The sequence below is a fragment of the Strigops habroptila genome, chromosome 10 (genome assembly GCF_004027225.2).
Source record: "Strigops habroptila isolate Jane chromosome 10, bStrHab1.2.pri, whole genome shotgun sequence".
NCBI classification, from domain to species: Eukaryota; Metazoa; Chordata; class Aves; order Psittaciformes; family Psittacidae; genus Strigops; species Strigops habroptila.
The window spans coordinates 15,186,069-15,206,581 of record NC_046359.1 but is presented as its reverse complement, the minus strand read 5'-3'; the positions used below and the strand labels follow the sequence as shown (position 1 = coordinate 15,206,581).

The 20,513-nt window shown below is 35.9% G+C and overlaps 1 protein-coding gene across 4 annotated transcripts in view; it reads right to left on the bottom strand.

The window, feature by feature from the left end:
• Positions 1-318: 318 nt before the first annotated feature.
• MAP3K21 (mitogen-activated protein kinase kinase kinase 21) overlaps positions 319-20,513 on the bottom strand; it is a 42,710-nt gene continuing 22,515 nt past the window's right edge. Inside the window, exons 3-11 of one of the 4 annotated variants that reach the window (XM_030499845.1) lie at positions 19,384-19,532; positions 18,453-18,628; positions 13,545-13,785; positions 11,539-11,661; positions 8,833-8,973; positions 8,157-8,307; positions 7,048-7,142; positions 4,625-5,410; positions 319-3,559 (exon numbers count right to left, since the gene is read on the bottom strand). In XM_030499845.1, the coding sequence (XP_030355705.1) occupies positions 3,141-3,559; positions 4,625-5,410; positions 7,048-7,142; positions 8,157-8,307; positions 8,833-8,973; positions 11,539-11,661; positions 13,545-13,785; positions 18,453-18,628; positions 19,384-19,532 (2,281 nt within the window). In that variant the 3' untranslated portion in view covers positions 319-3,140. The remainder of the gene's footprint in view (positions 3,560-4,624; positions 5,411-7,047; positions 7,143-8,156; positions 8,308-8,832; positions 8,974-11,538; positions 11,662-13,544; positions 13,786-18,452; positions 18,629-19,383; positions 19,533-20,513) is intronic. The other 3 variants (XM_030499848.1, XM_030499847.1, XM_030499849.1) reach the window with 3 other exon arrangements.

Genomic DNA, 20,513 nt, shown 5'->3' with positions numbered 1-20,513 from the left:
ATTTATTTATATCCACTGCTCTACCTCCTCCAAGATACTCAGCCAACATTGTAAAAGCATCAAAAGACATAGTCACATGAAAGAAAGAACAAGCTTATACCATATGTTTCTGCCCACATCAATTGCAAGAAATTACAGGAACGTTCATGTTACTGTACTGGATAATTAATCTTAAAGTAACAATTACATTCTAATGTTCTAAGAACAGGCTGACCATAGTCTATAGTTCCTGGTTATTCATCAGAGAACTCCTTTATATGTGTTAACAAAGCATTAAAATAGATTTTTCAAGAAAATTCAGGTCACTTTGCAATACGGTAGCTACAAAACATTTATTTTTTTAAATAAAAACATTTAAATCAACAGGTTTTGTAAAACAGCATGTCAAGTGTTTATCTTAATCTTTGTAGTGTAAGCACCTTCAGTTTTATGCTAAAACAGTCAACATAAATTATTATTTGGTCAGGCTATTAACCTACATTGAAATAAATATACTTTCAACCAAGACAGATCACTTACTGTATACCAGATTCCCATACCTTTATAGAAAGTTTCTCTGGTGACAAGTGAAATACAGACTGTGAAAACATGATTGAAATATGGTCTTTTTTTTTTCTCTTTTTAATTTCAGTGAAGACTGGCCTATAATTTTAAACTATAAAAACGATTATAAAGCACTATAGACTATAGCTTAAAAAAAACCCAAAATGCCTGTATCACACAAGAGAAATATTTGAGATGGTTTACCTAAACTGTCTTAGAATAAGAGGTGGAGTACAAACTCCTAAATGAGTTACAACACACTGGGCTGCTCATATCATGCCCCACTCTTATGGGGGGTGGAAATTACCCACTTAACAGCAACAGAAATCTTTGTTTCATTACAAGAGATAAGCCACTGATAAGTGAAAAAAATACAGCTCACAAAGGGCTTTTTATGCTGATACTATTGATTACAAAACACAGGGTGCAAAATTCAACATTTAAAATTATATGAACCTTAAAAGTACAGAACACAACAGAAGTTTACAAGTCAAAATACTTCAGCACCTGAGATTTTCCTGTAGAAAGCCAGATACTTTCTTCAGGAACATGCAATACAATCAACTCCTTTGCTCGCAGTATTACACAGGAATAATTGATCAAGAAAGAGTTGAAATATACATAATGTTCAAAAATTCGAATTAAGCCTTCAAGATAAATCTGCTAACAAACTATACTTTTTGATCCATGTGCATTACCTGACTTGACTTTATGAAAACATTTTGTATTAAAACTGGAATTGACTTCATCTATTTAAAGTGTTCTGATGAAATTAAAGTTAAAAGACAAAGAACAGTATGCAACTTGAATCATGTTGACAAAAAAAACTAAGAACACTGAAATAGAAACACGTTTGAACAAAATGTAATAACCTGCTATGCAAGCACGTATTTTTACAGACAAGTAGTGGTTACATCTTTACTTTTGGTAAACTAATACTTTACTGCTTTCATCTTGAGAACTGGGAAGTTGCATTTTCTATGTTCTGCTCTGTGTGATTAAGCCTTCATGATTTTGTATGCATAATTATCTGTTATCCTCAAGGTAGCCACTGTATTGCATACCAGTCTTAGAACAGAGGCTTCTTTTTTTAATCCCTTGGTTTTGAGGCTTTAAGCAATTGTGTATTCTATTTAACAATTGCACTCCCAGACCCCAGAGCAAAGAAGAAGAAAGCATTTAAAACAAAGGTCTCAACAAAACAGTATTCTGATGGGAACACAGCACTTTTATTCTAACATGATCTAATTTTATTTATGAAAACTACTTAAATGTCAAATGATATGCAAAATTAAAAGACTTCAAATACTGGAATATGAGGGATGTTCCTCTAAATCTAGAAATGCTTTTGTCAGGGAAAGTACACTTTACATTTGGCTTTATTTAATCACTTAGTGATATTGTAAAAAATTAAACTATCAGTGTTATCAAGGTTAACGTTCCTCCCTCCACAACTAACTACTTGGAATTCTCTGGAACCTTTCCATCTCTGAAAACCAGTCAAGCATATTTGTTTCTGTCCTTCAATTCCTAAAGAAGAATAACCAGGCACTCAGTAGTAACTTCAGGAATAAAAGCTGCAGAGATTATATTGAAAGATTTAATACTAAATTATCATAGTTTTAAAAATCTGAGTGCAGTAAAATGCAACTCCGTCTGACTGAAATCAAAACCAATCATCCTTAAACCCATCATCTTTCCTCAGTACAAGGTGCAGCAGTTTAAAAAACAAGAAGGGGGGCAAACCCCTCCACAAACAAAAAATTCCAAACCAAGAATATTGTTTTCAGTGCAAACACTGTAGTCTTCAAAAGGTTAAGAGTACAAATATTTACGTTCCAGTGTATCCTTACCTACAAGGAATGTTGTTTCACATTATAAAGTATGTCAAATACCTTTAATCCAATTGCAATACTGAAGTTTATCCTCTCAAATCAATATGGTGACTGAAAGCAAAGTGTTTATACAAGCAGTGTAACTTTCTGGTGACACTAATGCACACAGTTGAAAGCTCTCACAAAACCCAAGGGTAAAACCTGAAAAAATTCAGCTGCTAGTCCTTAACCAATTTCAGTTTCAAATGCCAAAAAGTAACCAGCTACTTAATGAGCAGTGAACAGAGCCTCCCGCACCAGCAGCTTAAATCCCCTGCCCTCATCCCTAATTCTACAGGCCACAGAGGAAAGCTGGAGAAAACCACCTAGGCAAAACTCTTCTTGTCAGAACGCAACCTTACCGTGTCATTCATCTTTTCAATGTGCAAAAGTTAGATTTCTAGCAAAATCCCTCAAACCTAAAGAAAAGTTCTGTGACACTGCAGAGGGGGGTGGGCATGTTATTTTAGTCATTCAAAATATACTTATAAAGTTCACCTAGGATACTATTTTGCAGCACTGTGCTTTTAGAGTTACTAGCTGGGATTCCAAGTAACATTTGAAAAAGGCACCTACTACACTTTCTTAATTAGCTGCCCATTTTAATAATTTTGGTACTCTTTGTCACAGTACATCAGGAAACAGCAGCACAAAGCATTAGATGGACAAGAATTTTATATTTGTTCCCCTTTAAAAAGCAAACATTTTAAAAATGAAAGGCACTCATGACAGAAACTCTCTCTCCAGTTCATATATAGATGGTCGACAAGTTTTGCTCTTCATTCTACATAAAGGCACAGTACAGTCTCTGTTTTGACCTTCCACATCAATATCAAGTAATGAGGGCATGTGGCAGTTAGTTCTTTCCTCAGCATCTTGCAAGAAGGTAACATCTGAACTGCCCTCTAGACATTCAGAGTCTTTAGAGTTTGGTTTAATAATACGTGGAATAATCTGCCATGAATCGATTTTACTTCTTAGAGAAGAAGGTCGAGGCCTTGATATAATATTGACAGTGCTTTGCTTTTCAGTTGAAACACCACTGCGATTGCTTCTTTGTTGAACAGACGGAGAGTGCAGAGTTCCAGTAACTGACAGAACTGGTATTGTGGAGACAACATTGGTTGAAGCAAATCCATTAGCTAGGAGAAAGGCCAAACAAAAAAAGCCAATTTAAACCATGTGACTTCTTGATTTCTTTGCCATTTAGTAAAACTAGGTTGCTGTAAACACTAGTGGCTTTTTTACCCACCGGAAAAATTAAGAGGCTCATACATTTGTGGGGGATCTCCTAAGTAACGATCAGCAACCCTCAAATAATGTTTTTGCATTTATGCTCTCTGCCAGAGGCCACAATAACTTTTTTGTTGCTACAAGAGATAGAGAAAGCATTAACCTCCTAGTAAGTGTATGAATATTAATGTTAAAGCCTCACAAATTTTTCCAGTTACCATAGTATATTACTATGCATACCACATATGCATAGAGTACCATGAAGAATATTACATTTAAGCCAACATAGAACACCAGTATTGAAATTTAGAACTTCTTTCTGAAAACTCATTAATTACAAACTTACCCATTTACATGAAAACCAGACTTAAAGATCTTTTTTTCATCTTAAATTTTTATCAGCAGTCTAACTTAAGGATTTGTGGAACATGTGACATAACTTCTAGGTCAAGGAAGCACATCAACACTTACCAGGCTCGTTTTTCTTAAAGTTAATAAATGCGCAGTACTAAAATGATGCTCAATCACTCAAAGTGGACTGTGAAACTATATTAAATAAGTGTACTCAGTCTCAGGAAGTCCACAACAACACAGTGCACGCACTTGACAGCCTTTTTTTATTTCAGCCTTAATGCTAATACAGTACCTTTCATGAAAAGCAGGTTCTCAACGACATGAGAAGACAAGGGAAACCTATTTTTTAATACCCGAGTAAAAATAGATATTGCCTCAAAATGAACTCTCACTTCCCCTTAAATCTCCATACCCACACTCCTAACAGGATACTATTCCAAGTGCAGGTGGTTTAGACAGGGTTCAGACACAAAGGGCGTACCCCCATGTAGTTATGGTGGCTCAGCTAACACATAAGCGTAAGAAAAATCTTAGCAACTTATTAGTGAATGGTTAGTTTCTCTATATTTTCTGTTCCTATTCTTAAAAATCCCCTACATTTTAAGTCCTTAATTACCCACCTGTGGTCTGAAAATTGTTCCCATCTGATAAGGTTCGCCTGTGACCCAACATACGTAACTTTGTCAAGGAATCATTTTGCAAATTTTGAGATTCTTCTTTCTGACAAAGATTAAAAGGCCGATTTTTTAATCGAGTAGAAACTGCATTAGAAGCCAGCTGTATCCTCTGTTCTCTCTTACTTTCAGAAGTTTCAGATGAAAAGTCATCAGTAGAACTACATGGACCACAATCATCAAGCACAGTGCTTACAAATGCATCTTCACTGTCAGGCTGAAGTAAGCATTTTGTGGAAATGGAGGGCATAGAGAGAAGATTCACAGAATTTGCAGCTGGATTTAGGGTTGGAACACTTGTTTCCTCTTTCTTGGACTGTAGTCGTGTAGGGCTGGCACTCCTGCGAAATATTGAAGCACGCTGAAATATTCCATCACGCTTCTTCTTCTCATCCTTAGGCAGAAGTTCATCTGGACCCTGTGGTCTGTTCAGCTCTCTGATATCTAAGCCCAGGGCAACAGATGCAAGCAGGACAGCACACCCATACAGCACTGAATCAGTCTTCTTTTTCTGCAGCGTCCTGCTCAGACTGTTTGTAGGTGTCATTTGAGGAGTACTATTTGTAGAACTAGCAGAGGTTCCTTCTTCAAAGCTCTCATGTTCTACTGTATTCTCTCCCTGATCATCTTTCCACAGAGGTAGGTTAATATAGGCCTGATTCGGCAACTTAATTGGCTTTGGTCTTTTACTGTCCAAACCTTCAGGGAGAAGTTTCTTATCAGTACAGACACCTATAAAACATTACAGTATACTTTAAGATTGCAATTCAGCTATTTTGTTATTGCATGTCTGCACATGTACATCATTATTTCCCTCTACTTGCAGAAGGATTAATCTTGAGGTATAGTGTACACCCTCCTTTAGATGCAGTCACAAGTTCAGAGAGACTCACATTGTAAGATCCAGAAACACATCCTAAGCCTAAACCTCTTCATGTTCTCTTGATAGTCTTTAAAATGGCAGAAGTACCATTTTGCTAAAATTTCAACTTTTTAACAACATAAAAGCAAACTATTAGAAGAAACTTGCAGATCAATCTTCCGGAGTATATAAGTTAACTGTAAACGAACCAGGTTTTCCACATCTGGAAGACTTACCTTTATTTTAAGAGAGGCTTAATGTATCTCCCAACATTTATGCTCTCCGTTCGGTTCAAGAGCAGATCTCGTCTTTGCATTTTCTGTGATATTTGAGGATTTGCAACACTTTTCTCGTGCTTTTCAAATAACGTGGAAAATATTTTGGTGTATAGATTACAGTTAAGTAATTTACTATTTACAATCTGCCAGATAAGATCTGGAACACATTCTTTACAACATTTTCAATTAAGCTGTGTTCCAAAATCCAGTGATTTGCTGGAAGCTTTTCCAGCCAATTCATTAGGTCATGGTGTTCTGGAGTATAAAGTAAAGGTGACACCTGACACCTAATGACAAATAAAATGGAAGGTATAATGTGACTTGCACATGTTATTCTACTATAAACTACTGAATGCTACAGAATAAACAGAAATATTTGAAATGCAAATACGTAAACATGTATAATCCTCTCTGTATATAGGGGTTTAGTAATAAGGTAATACATCTGGAAAATTACTATTTGTGAAGCTTGATGAAGACAAAAATGCCTTTTTTGTAGGAGGCAAAAAAACCTCCAACCAAAACACAACAGTGTCCAAGCAGCTTAACATTCCTGCTTCCAGCTGGCAAAAATCTAGCACTGGTATGGACACCAACTTATATCACTGTTTTTTTTTCCTGACACTAGTAACTTACTTTTCTCAGATAAGAGAATCTGTAGTATAGAAAGTGTGTGTAAATTTGAAAATTATTATGCATATTGTAGAGCCATAGCACATTATAGTAGCAGTCATAAAAACCAACATACAGCTATCATGTTCCTGATCCTTAGGGGATTAGGTATGTTTTTCCTTGTAATTTACCTATAAACCCCAAAATGTTACCCAAACAACTTTAGGATTTTAAGTCTACATTTTTTTTTGTTGAAAATTTAGAGAATAAAAAAAAAAAAAAAAAAACCACCACCAAAAAACCCCTCCCACCCATCACCTAAAAAATGGTGACTGCAGACCCCATATACCTATCAAAAACATGGACGAAAAAAACCCCACATCTGTGGTACTGCTCACACACCATGTATATTTCTTAACTGCTAATGATGGAAATGTAAGGATTTTAACAGCTGCCTTTTTAATAGATAGGGGTTTTTTTTGCACAGGAAAACAATTTGTAGCATGACTACTCTTCTAATAATCTGCATAATCCTTGAGGAATTCAAGCAACACAACACTGGAGGTATACTTACTGCCATTAAATGGCAACTTCACTTTTTCAAAAATAGCTCTTACCTTGGTCCACAAATAGTGAAGCTAGGGGAACACCCTTCTGATTTTTCATTAAAACGGTTGACCAAGGGTTGCTGCCATCTGAAAGGGGTCTTATTCTGAAATAATAAGTTATTTTGATATTACCATGCTTATACACTTTGACAGAAAAATTACCAAAATCTTTTTAAACTATAAACATGTAATACTTAACTTGAAAACAGTAAAGTTTTCCAAAGGTAAAAAAAAATATATAGCAGAAAGTCATACGATTATAAATTAAGACACGCCTTGTACCTGGTATTCCTTATAAGACGAAAATTTCTAGCCAGTGAAAAACAGGCCTTGACTACCTAAGAACAAAAGCTGGTGAAGACTGGACAACAGTTTCACTGAGTCAAAGAAATTATGTGAATATTGGATATTTATTAAACACAGTAACTTTAAAACAACCAAAAATATCATAATGTCAATTTCAGTAGATGGCCTAGAACCAACTACTGCCACAGGTAAATAGGTGGATGTCTCTATCAACAAAAAACCCAAGGTGCTGTAAATAATTTTATTATTAAAAGAGACAAGGACAAGGATTTCTTGCTTCCAGTAGAATTGCTAATCTCGACTTCTGAGCAATCAGAAAAAATAATCTTAAAGTGAAGGTGTCCAACTGATTTTTCAGAACCCTTTCAATCCATCAGTGTAAATGATGTTGCTGGAATGACTTGTGCTTCCTGTATGTGAAGTCAGTCTTGTTTAATTGTACTGGAAGTGCCCACTGGGGGCCATGCTTGTACTTCCTCAAGTCAACGTGAGGAAGGGCAAGAAATACAGGCCATGAATGTCTGGCATGCATTAGTAGCTCAGCATCCCAGTATGTTCCAAGTCTCAAAAAAACAGAGATAAAGGGTAATAGATACGAGCCTCTAAAACTTTAATATAAGTAAGCGTTTTATCCTCAAGTGTATGTGAGGGAGCTACTTATTATTAAGGTAAATTCCTAAATTAATTAAAAGATAGGACTGAGTTTTAGCTGTAACTAGAGACTGCAGAACATCTCTCGCTCACTACTTGTTAGTGATTCAGTTACCAGGAAGGCTTAGTATCATCAAACAAACAAAATGTAATAGACATACTTGTCCTTACAGTCTGCACGATCCTTGCTTTGAACTGAACTTGGTCCCCATGTACAACCTCTCTTTTTAAAACTTCTCTTCACATCCTCAAACTCTTCTTGGTGATAAGTTATGCTCCTTCCCCAAGTTCTGTTGCTTTCATCTGAAGTTACTAGAGATTGGATTTAAAAACACAAACAACCCCCACATATAAATAGTATTTCTAAAACCAAAATATTTTGACAGAACAGAGTATTTTCTCCACTGCAAAACAATTTTGACACCATAACATGAGTGGTAGACAAAATTTGAGATATCTTTTCTTTTACCAGAACCACCAGGCAAACTGCACTGATCCAAAAAGATGAGCAAGCAAGAAAAATAATTTATGAGCTGACCAGAGACCCAAATTAAAGATAAGCAGTGAAACAATCATATTTTCCATGCTTCATTTAACTGAGAACCTATATTTAGATAATTCAGACAAGTGAGTTAGACTGAGCACTTAAATTCCAATGAAGAAAATATATGCTGTGGAACAACTGGTATTAAAAAGAAACAGAATATTCCAATTGTGACAATGATTAACATTTTCTTTCTCACTACACCAAAATAAATTACACTTTTACAGTGTCTAAGCTTCATTAAATGCTTAGTCTGTCACTGTCTCCACTGTGAAATTAAACAGAACCAGCACCTTTGAAACATAATGAAATCTTGCCTTTTTTCATAACCCCACTGGGAAGTTCACATTCACTTGTGATATCTACATCTTGCTGGTACACATATACACTGTTTCTTCGGCCATTAGTTGTGTGTGTATCTGTTTTGGGAATCACTGAGGAAAAATTAAGAGAATGTAGTAGAGATCTTAGTCAAGTTGATTTCAGAAATGGAACGGTTTCCCTTATATTTTTATCTTTGGGTCATTGAGCCCAGGTCTATCAAGGCATTAAGCATCTTTTGATAGAAGGTTTTTACTGTGGGGTTTAGAGGATCCTATTTTTAGGACCAGACCCAGGCAAGCAGATTTTTACATACGACTGACTGGAAAAGTAACTTGCTATCTATGTAGCGTGCTTACAGCTATGATAGTGAGACCTAATAATGAAAAAATAAAATAATCTAGCCAGTTATAACAGTATGATAAATGAGGTGGTTCTGCTGCTTCTGCACTGCAAAATGCTCTCCTCTTGCCTCACTGTCCACCTCCTAGCCAGCACAGCTTTCCCTCCGGAGCAGCACTCCGCTTGCCTTCTTTATACTCACATATTCAGCCACATTCCAGGACCTATGGCAGATATATCTTAGTGGGTGCCCTCCTCCCTTTAAAACATCTTTCAAAATCAGCTCAATTTGTTTTAATAACAAAATTTACAATTAACTAGATTTTTATTTTAACTTTAAAAACTTCTAGATTTGGAAGCTAGACTTGCTCATGACAAAGTGAAGCAATCAAGTAACCAATTGTTAGATACGCCTGTTCCAATCACCTGTATTTGAGCAAGTTTTCTCGAAACAACGACACTTTGAAGTTAAATCAAGATAAAACGTTATTGTGGGAAAGAGAATTTATTTTGCACAGGTGCAGATGGGTGTGGAAGCTGAACTGTTTCAGCCAGATACTCCTGAGAGATCTGATAAGCTTTCAGGTAAAGTCTAGGGATCCAAACTCAGAAACAGAAGTGTACTACTTTTGAAGGCGAGTCTTTATGTTGTCCTGTATGTTCTAGTCCTACAAATACAAATGACTGCTCAAATAAAAAAAAAAAGAAAAGAAAAAAAAAAATCCCCAGTGGCACTCAGCACCCATGCAAGGCGTGGCACTCCTATAGCTTACATAAGGCATTAAAAAGAACAACCCTCAAGTTTTCAGAATCATGCCAATACTTGCTTCAGTTCCAAGCATTTCCATACAGACCAAGGAGAATCAAAGATAGGACAAGACAACCTTGTTTACATGTTATGATGACACCTTACTAAGAAAAACCTTTCTTACCCTTCTGCAGTAAAAAAAGGAAGCTACCAAAAAAAAACCCACCACACAGTTTGAGGTAGGAAAACCAGTACCAACACAGATGCTGTGCTAGCTAACTTACGAAAAAAGTTTCCTTTCATCTTAAATTTTCATTAAGCAAAGCAAGACAGTTTGTCCACCTCTCTCCTTGATCCATAACATATGGGTAGTAATGGTCTTTGCCCAGGTAACTGTATCAGTTACAGTTCAAACAAATAATAAAGTTACTGCCAGAAAAGATATCACTTCTCCTTCTCCTTTAGACATCAATAATGAAAAGGCAGGGATATTCCAAAGGAGATGAGAGATCTGGTTCCTATCCAAACTTTAAACAAAGTTTCAGGTTAGTTTAAAAGTAATAATAATGAAAAAAAAAAAAAGAATCTTTAAACTAGCTACAGAACAGTATGCAGAAAGATCCATTTTTATTTTCCCTCCTCCTTATTTATATCTGATAAAGCCAGATGCTGAAGTAATTTCTTTCAGAGGTGACTACCCTTGCAGGAAAAGACAGTCAGCATCTATAAGCAATCAGTTAAAACAAGTTCCACTGATTTTATACAGAGAAAGAAGCTTAAGGCATTCTACTCTGAATAGGATAATTAGACAAACTACTTTGCACAAGAGATCAGGCAGTACAAATGCAAGCAGTGAATCCTGTAGGAACTGTTTTCTAGCTCTACATAAGTAATTCCCCAATATAAATGCAGGCTTAACTGTAACAGTATAAAAGGTTTTCTTCTATATTCATGGTACCTCCATGAACACATCTTGCATTCTGTGATCACTATACATGGAATAATATAGACCTAAAGCGGACTCACAATTTTACTTTTTGTTTCTTTCTTCTTTTCAAAAAAACTAAAGCAAGCTTTCTTATTTTTTTTATAGTTTTGTATTTGCTTAAAGCTTGCTCTTCTTTTGACGTAAGCAAGCTGGGTAGCTTGCTGATACTTTGTCCTTTCCATCTTACACAACTCCCTTGCTCTCCGAATCCTTCTTGATTTCCTTTATCAACTCCGGTATCTAATAAAAACTTTTTTTCCATTTTACATGGGTTTTAAACATGATGCTTTGCCTTTTGTCATTATAAATTTTGATTCTTCATTGTTATATCCCAGTTAGTTTACAAAAGAGTTCCTAAAGTTATAAAAACATGATTTAATTCATTCACAATAATTTTGAATTACTGAAAATTAGTTAGTATTTTAGCAAGAATATCCCTCCCACCAAAGAACAAGTTGCAAATGTTAGAACAAGCTAAGGGACCTGGAAATGAGACAGAAATCTGGCTGCAATCAGATACTGCTACCAGTGTTTCAGTGAGTATATAGAACAAACAGTCTCTATTGACCAAATCAACAAATAGTAATGGTGGAGACTTACATTGTATAGCTCGAAGACGAGGAATTATTGTGGGGCTACTTGATGGACTAGAGCTGTTACTGTTTAGACTCCTCCTCTTATCCAGATTGGGGGATGCCTGCACTGTTATTTTGTGCTGGAAATCTGTAAGAGAGTAAAACAAATCAGTTTTAATGTTCTAAACAAGCAACTCTTCAGATTATACTGCTGTACTACTTAAAACAATTAAAGCTAATAATGAATTAGACTTGATAGTGTAAGAGATGTTTGTATTAAAAGCACTGACAAACTAACTTATAATGTAATAATTTAGATCTTGAGTCAAACAGGATTTCACACCTTCACAGACACTGTATGATAGATTTGCACTAACATCAACAAAAGCAGGTAGGTCCAATTGGAACCAAAAGGAAACACATCTACATCAAACAGTTATTCAATCTTGTTGGTGGTCACAAAGGGAAAGAAAAATCTCAGCATTTCATCTCAAATCAATCAATATTCATGGAAATCAGATTAGCCTTTTTTTTATCATGCAATTTATATACAATGTAAAAAGTACTGTTAACAAATTAAGTCACATCTATGAACATATTAGAAAAACAGGACAAACTACAGAACAATTTTTTTTACAGCAATGTAGTAAAAAAAAAAAAACCAAACCAACCCAACAAATAATATTGGCAAGTAGGAAAAATTTTATGAAATAAAATTTGACAATATGCCTCTCTAATCCCCATCATCAGTGCAATTAGATTGCATGCTATTCTTACAACAGAATTGCCTCAATTCATCTGGATAATTCTTGACAACAAAGAGCTATGGTATTCTGAACAAAACTGTTTATTTAATCACTTTTTCAAGTTAAATATGAGTAGAACTGGAAACAAAGGACCAAACAGTTCGGCTTATGCTGGATCACAAGCTTAATCTAACATGCTTGACTGGGAGGCTGTAGTGTGATTTCTATTTTATTTACTGTTTTTAATTATTTTTAAAGTAATGAAAAAAAAACTTATTTCACTAGTGCTGAAGTAGTACTCTATATATTACTGCCCTCTTTGTCTGTTTCCAACTACCAGACAGCTATGATTTGGTCAGACCTGTGTTAGTGTGGAATGAAGTTCTTACTGCATTAGTAATAAACTGACAGACTTCCCCTGGAAGTCCGTGAAAGGAAGCCCATCAACACCAGGATGCTGGTACCACTATTGAAGGCCTTCCAACCACTAGCATAACCCTGAGCTTCCGTAGTGCCATCTCGTGGCAACATTAAAAAGGCACCACTCCCTGACACTAAAACACACCCCAACTCTGTGGAAACATGCCTCCTCTGCAAAGGGGGCATTTTAATGTGTTCATGGGTGGAATTAAATGCTCTCACATTCAAATGATGCCATAATTGTATTCTGAAATCATATCTTCTGTTGCTATTACAGTGTTTTCTTGCAAGAAGTAAGGCACCAAAGATTGTAACTGCTGTATTGCATTTACGACTGCAATAAGCACACAATTTGGACCTACTACACCTGTACCTCCAGCCTTTACAAAGTGCTGCTGTTCTGCTAGGTATTTCAAAGTTTAGGGCAAGCAGCATTAATATTTGATCATGTTGGAAAGTTCTGGGACGTGCTAAAAAAAGGTACTTTTCTATCTGTACAAAAAGAACAGTAGCAAAAATCTGAACTTTTAACCAGTCTTAAACCATGTGGTTCCCATGCTAGTAACCTTTCTGTCCAGATGCAATGGACTTCTAGCTGAATGAGGTGAAAGATTCTTCCAGCTGAAATGAGGACTACTTCACAAGAATATGTTATGTATAAGTTGTTTGGGGAAGGTGGGGGGTGTACGTATACAATTCCTACCATACCTTTTTGCACTGCTAGGGTAGAAGGACCTGGCAATGAATTAAAATAGTAACCAATGCTGAAAACATTAACCATGGAACTCCATGGTTAACATTAACCATGGAAAGCATGCATATTTAATTGTAAAAAATACTGTGAACTTAAAAAAAAAAAGCAAACCTGAAGGCAAACTAATTCTGTGTCCATCTTTAAGTTTTAACCTGCTTCTTTTAAATTTGCCCTTCCTCTTCTTTACATTGGGTTTCTCTTGGTTTAACTGGAATATCATGATATTCAGCTCACGCTCCAGTACATCAATCTCTCGTTCTGCTAACTGCTGCTCACGGCGTTTCAGTAATTCTTCTTGAGATTTTTGCTGAAGAGCTGCTCTTGTCAACTCCTCTTCTCGTGACCGAAGCTCCTGGAGATAAGATTCACACAGTGAAACTAAGTAATAATGCGAAGGTTGTATTAAAGGAGATATGAAATGCACAGTAGGTTTTATTTCCCGATTTATTTTCATGATGTACTATATACACATGCACATGCAACCTTCTGACAACCTTCCATTCTCCATAAACCAAGATTCTGTATCCAGACACACCAAGCATTATACAGATTTCCTTTCAACCATTTAACTTGAGTCACTTAGAGCAGTTAAGCACTGGCAATGGGGACAACACATCCAATCGAAGATTATCAGCTTACAGTCTAGCAGATAGCGTGCTCCAAGTACCTCACATCAGAGAGTGTTCCATAGCATGAGGGCTGCTCTTACACAGCTCCTATGCAGTAACATAAAGCAAATGACCTGATGAATACACAAAATAATGCCTTTCTCTTAAATTTTCTAACCTTTCTTGGTTTTCAGCCATGTATTAAGTAGCACTTTTCTATCTAGAAAAGCAATCAGTATTACACCAGATGAGGAGTACTGTAATAGGATAAACCAAGTCACAAGACAGAAGACAGCTGTTTCTTAATTAAAATCTAGCAGGTATCTGTACCACATCAAACAATTACTAACCACTCAATTATACCACAGACTCTCCAACCTTCGATTCCATAGAATATAGTTGGTTTTCTCCCTTTATTCTTTTTTTATTTTGGAGAAGAAAAGCTTTAGTAAGGAAGCTAGTTAATTTTACAGGTACGTGAATCCTCAAAGCTAAATCGTTTTAAACCTACCACCTTAAAATGATCTTCAGCTTCAAGATCTCTTAAAATACATCTGAAATTTACATAGACCTCCCTCCATAGTACGAGGCATATTATACATGAAATACTGTAGGCAGTAGTGCTAACAAAAGAGACTCCAGGAAAAGGAGAAGCTATGATGGGACTGATACTTTAAGTTTCTCACTAGATGCATCTTTCATTTTTACATATGATTGTGTAAATGCTACCTGGATAGAAATTGAAATTCAATTCAAACAGAAAACCAGCATTTGAAATTCAGCTACGCTAGAAGTTCTGCATAGAAGAATCTTATTCCTATTTAAAATTAATTAATTTTGTCACTGTACAATCTCATAATTGTGGTGGTGTTCAGGTTTTTTTGCTTGTTTGGGATATTGTTTGGGGTTTTTCTCAGAGCAGACTGCTCATCAGCATCCAGCAATATTGTATGGCAGTACAATTCCTTATCATATACAGTAAAAGCAAAAAACCAAACTTTTGGTTCTTTTTAACTCTCACTGTGTTTTGAATAAATTAGTTTCTGAACTATAGTACTTAGGTGTTTTCAAATGAGGGGAAAAACACCTCTTTGTTCTTGCCAAAAAGACTACAGACATCAAGACAGGTTAACACTGAAGCAAACTGGTTCAGTGAGAATTATCTTACAAAGATACTTGTTGTTTCTTTACAAATATGGCAAACACATACTGCTTATTGTTTTCAAATATAATTGAAATGACTGCCAAATTTCATACGGTTTGCTAATTTTGAGTGAGCTTCTTTTAACACAATATTTGGATTTTTTTTTTTTTTTTTTTTTTCCATTTTTAAATCCACTCTGCTTAACACACATAGTTTTGCAAAAGGCAATTCTGCCTCTTGGAAATTCAAAGGAACCTGTCTACACACCATTAAGTAAGGTTTTGGATTTTTTGCTTGTTTTTTTTTGTTTGTTTCTTTGTTTGGGTTGGTTTGTTTGGGGTTTTTTTTAAGGTATTTAATCCCTTAATTTAGAGATTGCTGCAAATTTTCATTTTCCTCCTCCTTCTCCTATCCATTCAAACTGGACAACCTAAAACAAGGATTGCAAGCAGAAGCTGCATGAATTCGGTATTAGAATAAAGGTACTTTAGACTGCAAATAGAAAATATGTTTACTGCTGTATTACTGCAGTAATAAAGATGTATTAGGAGACACTGTTGATCATTCATTCCTTGTTGTCCTCAAGCCCAGGCTGCATAAAGCTCAGTAACTAGGCCAAACTTGAAGACCCATATTGAAAAGGTAGGCAGTCTAGAAAAAGTAGTAGTGTTTCCTCACTGAGAGATTAAGTATTTACTCCAAATAAACTAATTAAAAACAGACTTAGTGCAATTAGTTATGCAACGTTTCTATACCACTCTACAATTAAAACACTCATTGTAAGGAAGCTAGGAAAAAATTCTATATTTAAGTTGCTCAAGAGCATTTGTCAAAAGAAGATTGTGATCTTCTTTTGGAGTGGGCGTCACCATCACTCATTTACAGCAAGCCCTTGAGGAAATTCCTCCAGCTACAGAAGTTCCTCCTTTACGGGGCATGAGACTCCATGCAGCACTTTTTTGGCTTACTATTATTATATAAATACTTCACAGGCATTACTTTCTCCCTTGTGCTTGACAGTAAAATTGATAATGTGCCAAATTAAATAAGCCTGCACATATGAAAACCTTGTCTAAGTCGAAATTACATGCTTGCATTCTCAAACAAGTTTACCTAATTAGGGCAGATGCCTTTAGAGATGCATTTACTTTGGCATATGAGAAGTAAATTTCATTTCATCTTTTCCCCTCCCTAATTAAGCTTAACTCACTTTTTACACCAAAAATGTGACTCCTCTCCCAAAGCTTTGCACCACTTATTTAATTCGAAGCTTGATTTAGTCAGATTTTTCTTCAACGATAAATTGCATACTGGACTAATGCTTCCAGGAAAAAACCAAACCAAACAAAACACAACACCCCAAAAACCACCTGAATGGGAATGCCTGTTACAATTGCTCCAGGAGTAAAAAGGGGGAAAAGGTTGGTTGAGGAGTTGCTGGAGGGGCAGAAAAGAAAGTTATGCTCTATGGCAGGCTGTGGCAAGTAAACGCAGTGGCTGGTGATTCCAAAGCAAGTAAAAACAAGAGTCTCTACTCTCTGTACAGGGACTATAACCCATTTGGGAAAGGAAAAGATCTGACAGCTACAGAGGCACACAGCCCAGCTCTAGCAACTTGTATGCCCACTGCAGGCAGGTCAGAGACTACACAGACAATGCCTAGTTACGTGAACTTAAATGGAAGAGAGAAAAGCAGAGGGTGCTAAAAAAGGCAGATAGAAAGTATACAAGATTATTATGGATGATACTGCAGTCTTAGTGGTCATCAATACATTCTGATAACACATAAACTGATATTACAGTAGATCTGTAATGTCATACCCATCACCAGCCAATAGTCCACCAACAGCCATTTGTGACACTTGATGAAAAGTGAGGGACGAAGGCTACTGATAGTGACTTGCAAGACAAGAGTTTATTACTTGCTTTTATCAAAGTTAAGTGACTACATCTTTTATAAAGATTTCTTCACAAGTCACTGCATATCAATTCTCTTCTTCCTCATTTATTACCACTTCATGAAACATAACAAACATGTACTGGCTAATAATTATACTCCAAGGAAGACCTGCAAAGAAGGAATCTGTTTCTACTAGAAGCATTTTTAATACAGACTCAAGAGGACACCTGGTCTACTCCAACTGATGTCTTTACCAACTTGTCTAAATAAAAATATAAACTTCAGGGTGATCGAAAACTAGTTGAAGTAACTAAAAGAGAGGGCAAAGAGAATTCACAGTGAGCACTTATTTAGCACAAGCATATCATGATATGATATCATGGAAAGATATATCATGGAAAGAAGATCAGAAACAGGGATCTGCATCATGAACAAGAGAAACTGGATTTGCCGATTCATGAGTACAAGTTTGGTCTAACCAATCTTATTAATACCTGTCAAGAATATTTCCAAAAGTGAAACACTGAAATAGATGAATATTATCAGTCTGTTCAGGATGAAGAGAGCCAAAACCACTATTCCATTTTTTGAAAAGAAACCACGTGATACAGTCATATAACAGGATGAGAAGCTTTTCATTCCCACAGCTGAGGAGAATGTTCAGCAGCAGCTGAAAATCTGCAGTGGTTAGAAAGATTAGCTAAAGGGTAAATAAAAACTGGTTTTTAGCTGGTGTATTCAAATACCCAAGGAAAAAAAAAAAAAAAAGGATATTTTAAAAAGAGCCTATGTGTCACATTTACAGATCTACAACCTGTTTTATTTTGGGAGACTGGTGTGGGTATGTTTCTTTTTCAACTGCCTGTACTTCTTGAATGAGCCATTCAAATGATAACCCTCACTTACTACAGTAACATTACATTTCCTGTCAAACTTAACATTTCACTTCAACTGAAACACCTCTAGCTATAGTTTCAAGTAGACAGTATTGTTTATTCTTTTTGTCAAAGGAGGAGGAAAAGCAAATTGCCTCGAATTTGAGAAAAACAGTATTCAAACGTTTTTTCTAAAGTAAGTTTGCTGCAGGACAGTTAGAGTTATCTTAAAATACTGTCCAGAAATGCATTAATGGAATTTAATAGTACATCCAACAAAAGCAGGTGACTTAAGTTAATAATATTTTAATGAGAGAGTAAATCCTCTTTTCCAAGTAGTTTATCCTCTCAAGTGTATCTCCACTCTTAAAACAGGTTTCTTGTATTATATTGGTAAGCCACGGTTCAGAAGTTCAAAATCCCTGTATCACATAAATGCACATACACACATACCCTTCCTTCCCTGCTATGTAATTAGAAAAATAAACTTACTTTTTCCTTGGTCCTCAATTCATTGAATATCTGCTGAATTTCCAATTTCCAGTCATCTTGCATGGAATGGAAAGACTCTTGAGGCATTTCAGTCATAACTGCCCCTTCAATGGCAGTAAGCTGTTCAAGAATTAAGGCAAACGATGGTCGGATATGAGGGTCCTGCTCCCAGCATTCTAGAATTTATCAAAGTCCCATCAGTTTTTAATCATACATATAACTTTTTGAAGAATTACATGAATTTCAAGTTACTTGTTACTGTACTCACAGTTCTAATGTGTACCCTTTACTTGCAAGGCTTCCCTAATTCCATTTTCTGCTTATAGAAGTGACATGTACCTACCTGTACTCGCAAGACTCTTTTTTTCTATTAATAGTCAATTTTTTTTCATCTCTATCTTTAGGATCTGAAATAGCAAAACTAACAGTACTGCACAGAAGGGACACATATAAAAGGTAAAGAAATTCATTAAACACAAGGAAACACCCATTAGCATACAAAAGTTTATTTCTCTTTAAAGTATCTCCAAAACATTTTTGTTACTCGGGAAGAAATAATGCAGGAAAAAAAAATGGCATTTACAGTTCTTCCCCTTGGGATTTTAATCTTGCTGTTGTATTGATCTGTAGTATACCCTGTAACTTATGAAAACTAATGCAATTTGAGCGTAAAAGGAAAACCAGAGTAAAAAAATGTACTTTGTCACTACTGAAGAACTTAAGCAGTACACAGTAATACCATATGACTTCCTCATAAACACATTCAACTGTCCCTAACACCAGATTGCTGTGTAAAGAAAACCAAAATACTTTGTACACAGCACATTATCAAATGAGGTGTTTATTTTACAACCCCATGACTATTATAGGCAAAGATACATACCCCCAAACCACAACTATTTAAATAGATAGGAAGAAACAACATAGATACCTTTCATTAGTTTTGCAAATGGTTCGGGACAGGTGGATGGAATGGGCAAAGTAAGCTTATTGACAGCAACTCCGTAAGCCACAGCAAGGCCATCAATGCCACGGTAAGGAACTTCTCCTGTAAGCAGTTCCCACAGCAACACTCCATAACTACAAAAGGTAATTTTTTTAACAGTTATTTTCTGAGTATTGACACATTGTTTACTCAAGAACAAACACGTATCTGCCCAACCATGTACTGAAATTCATGAGGATTTTCTGTATCAAAGCTGAATGCCTTTAAGAGACACCTCTACTTTAGTCATCTTGCTCCTTTCCACTAACAGCGGTTAACCAAACTGGACGTGACTCTAACTCTGACTTGCACTCCTATTCAAAATGTAGCCTGAAGTCACTTCTATAGAAATGCCAGTACCATGTACATCTCACAATCAGAAGTCTGAATGACAGGAAAACAAGCAACCTTCTCCTCCCCAAAAAAAAACAAAACAAAGCAAAAAAGAAAACCTCAGCAGAGCATTCACGCCATTCCCCTTTCCAAACAGATCACAACAATTTACCTAGAATTTTTTGCCCTTTTTTTTTAAATAGTAATAGGAAACACCAGAAAAGCCTCAGCTTTCTTTGGAAGTTTGCATTTCTAATCCTGTGTGTGTTACATAAAGGCCTGTTAATTTTTCACTTCCCACAGAAGATGCAACAAGATTGAGAAATGATTATTCACACACAATTATTTTCTCCATAGTAGGAAAAAAACAATCCAAACAATACAACATTGTCTCCAGTGAAAGGTGGTGGAATGAAGAGAATTTTTATCAGCATCAGGCACAGAAATCAAGGATTATAGGAATTCCTATTACAGCAACATTAATCATGAAAATTTATGCTATGCTCTCCACTCCAGAAGAGCTGGGTGTTGCTTGTACCTTCTTTGGGTTTGTATGCTCAATGCTTGGCTTGCTCAAATGACCCAAGCCCCTACAAAAGGGCTGAGACAGCATGCTCACTGCTGTTGCTCTAGAGCTCCTATTCCACCACCATTGAAATGGTGTCATGGCTTAAACCACAGCTTTCACAGTAGTTTTTGTGGTAGCAGGAATTACTCCTTTTAGAACGTAAACCTAAAGTGGA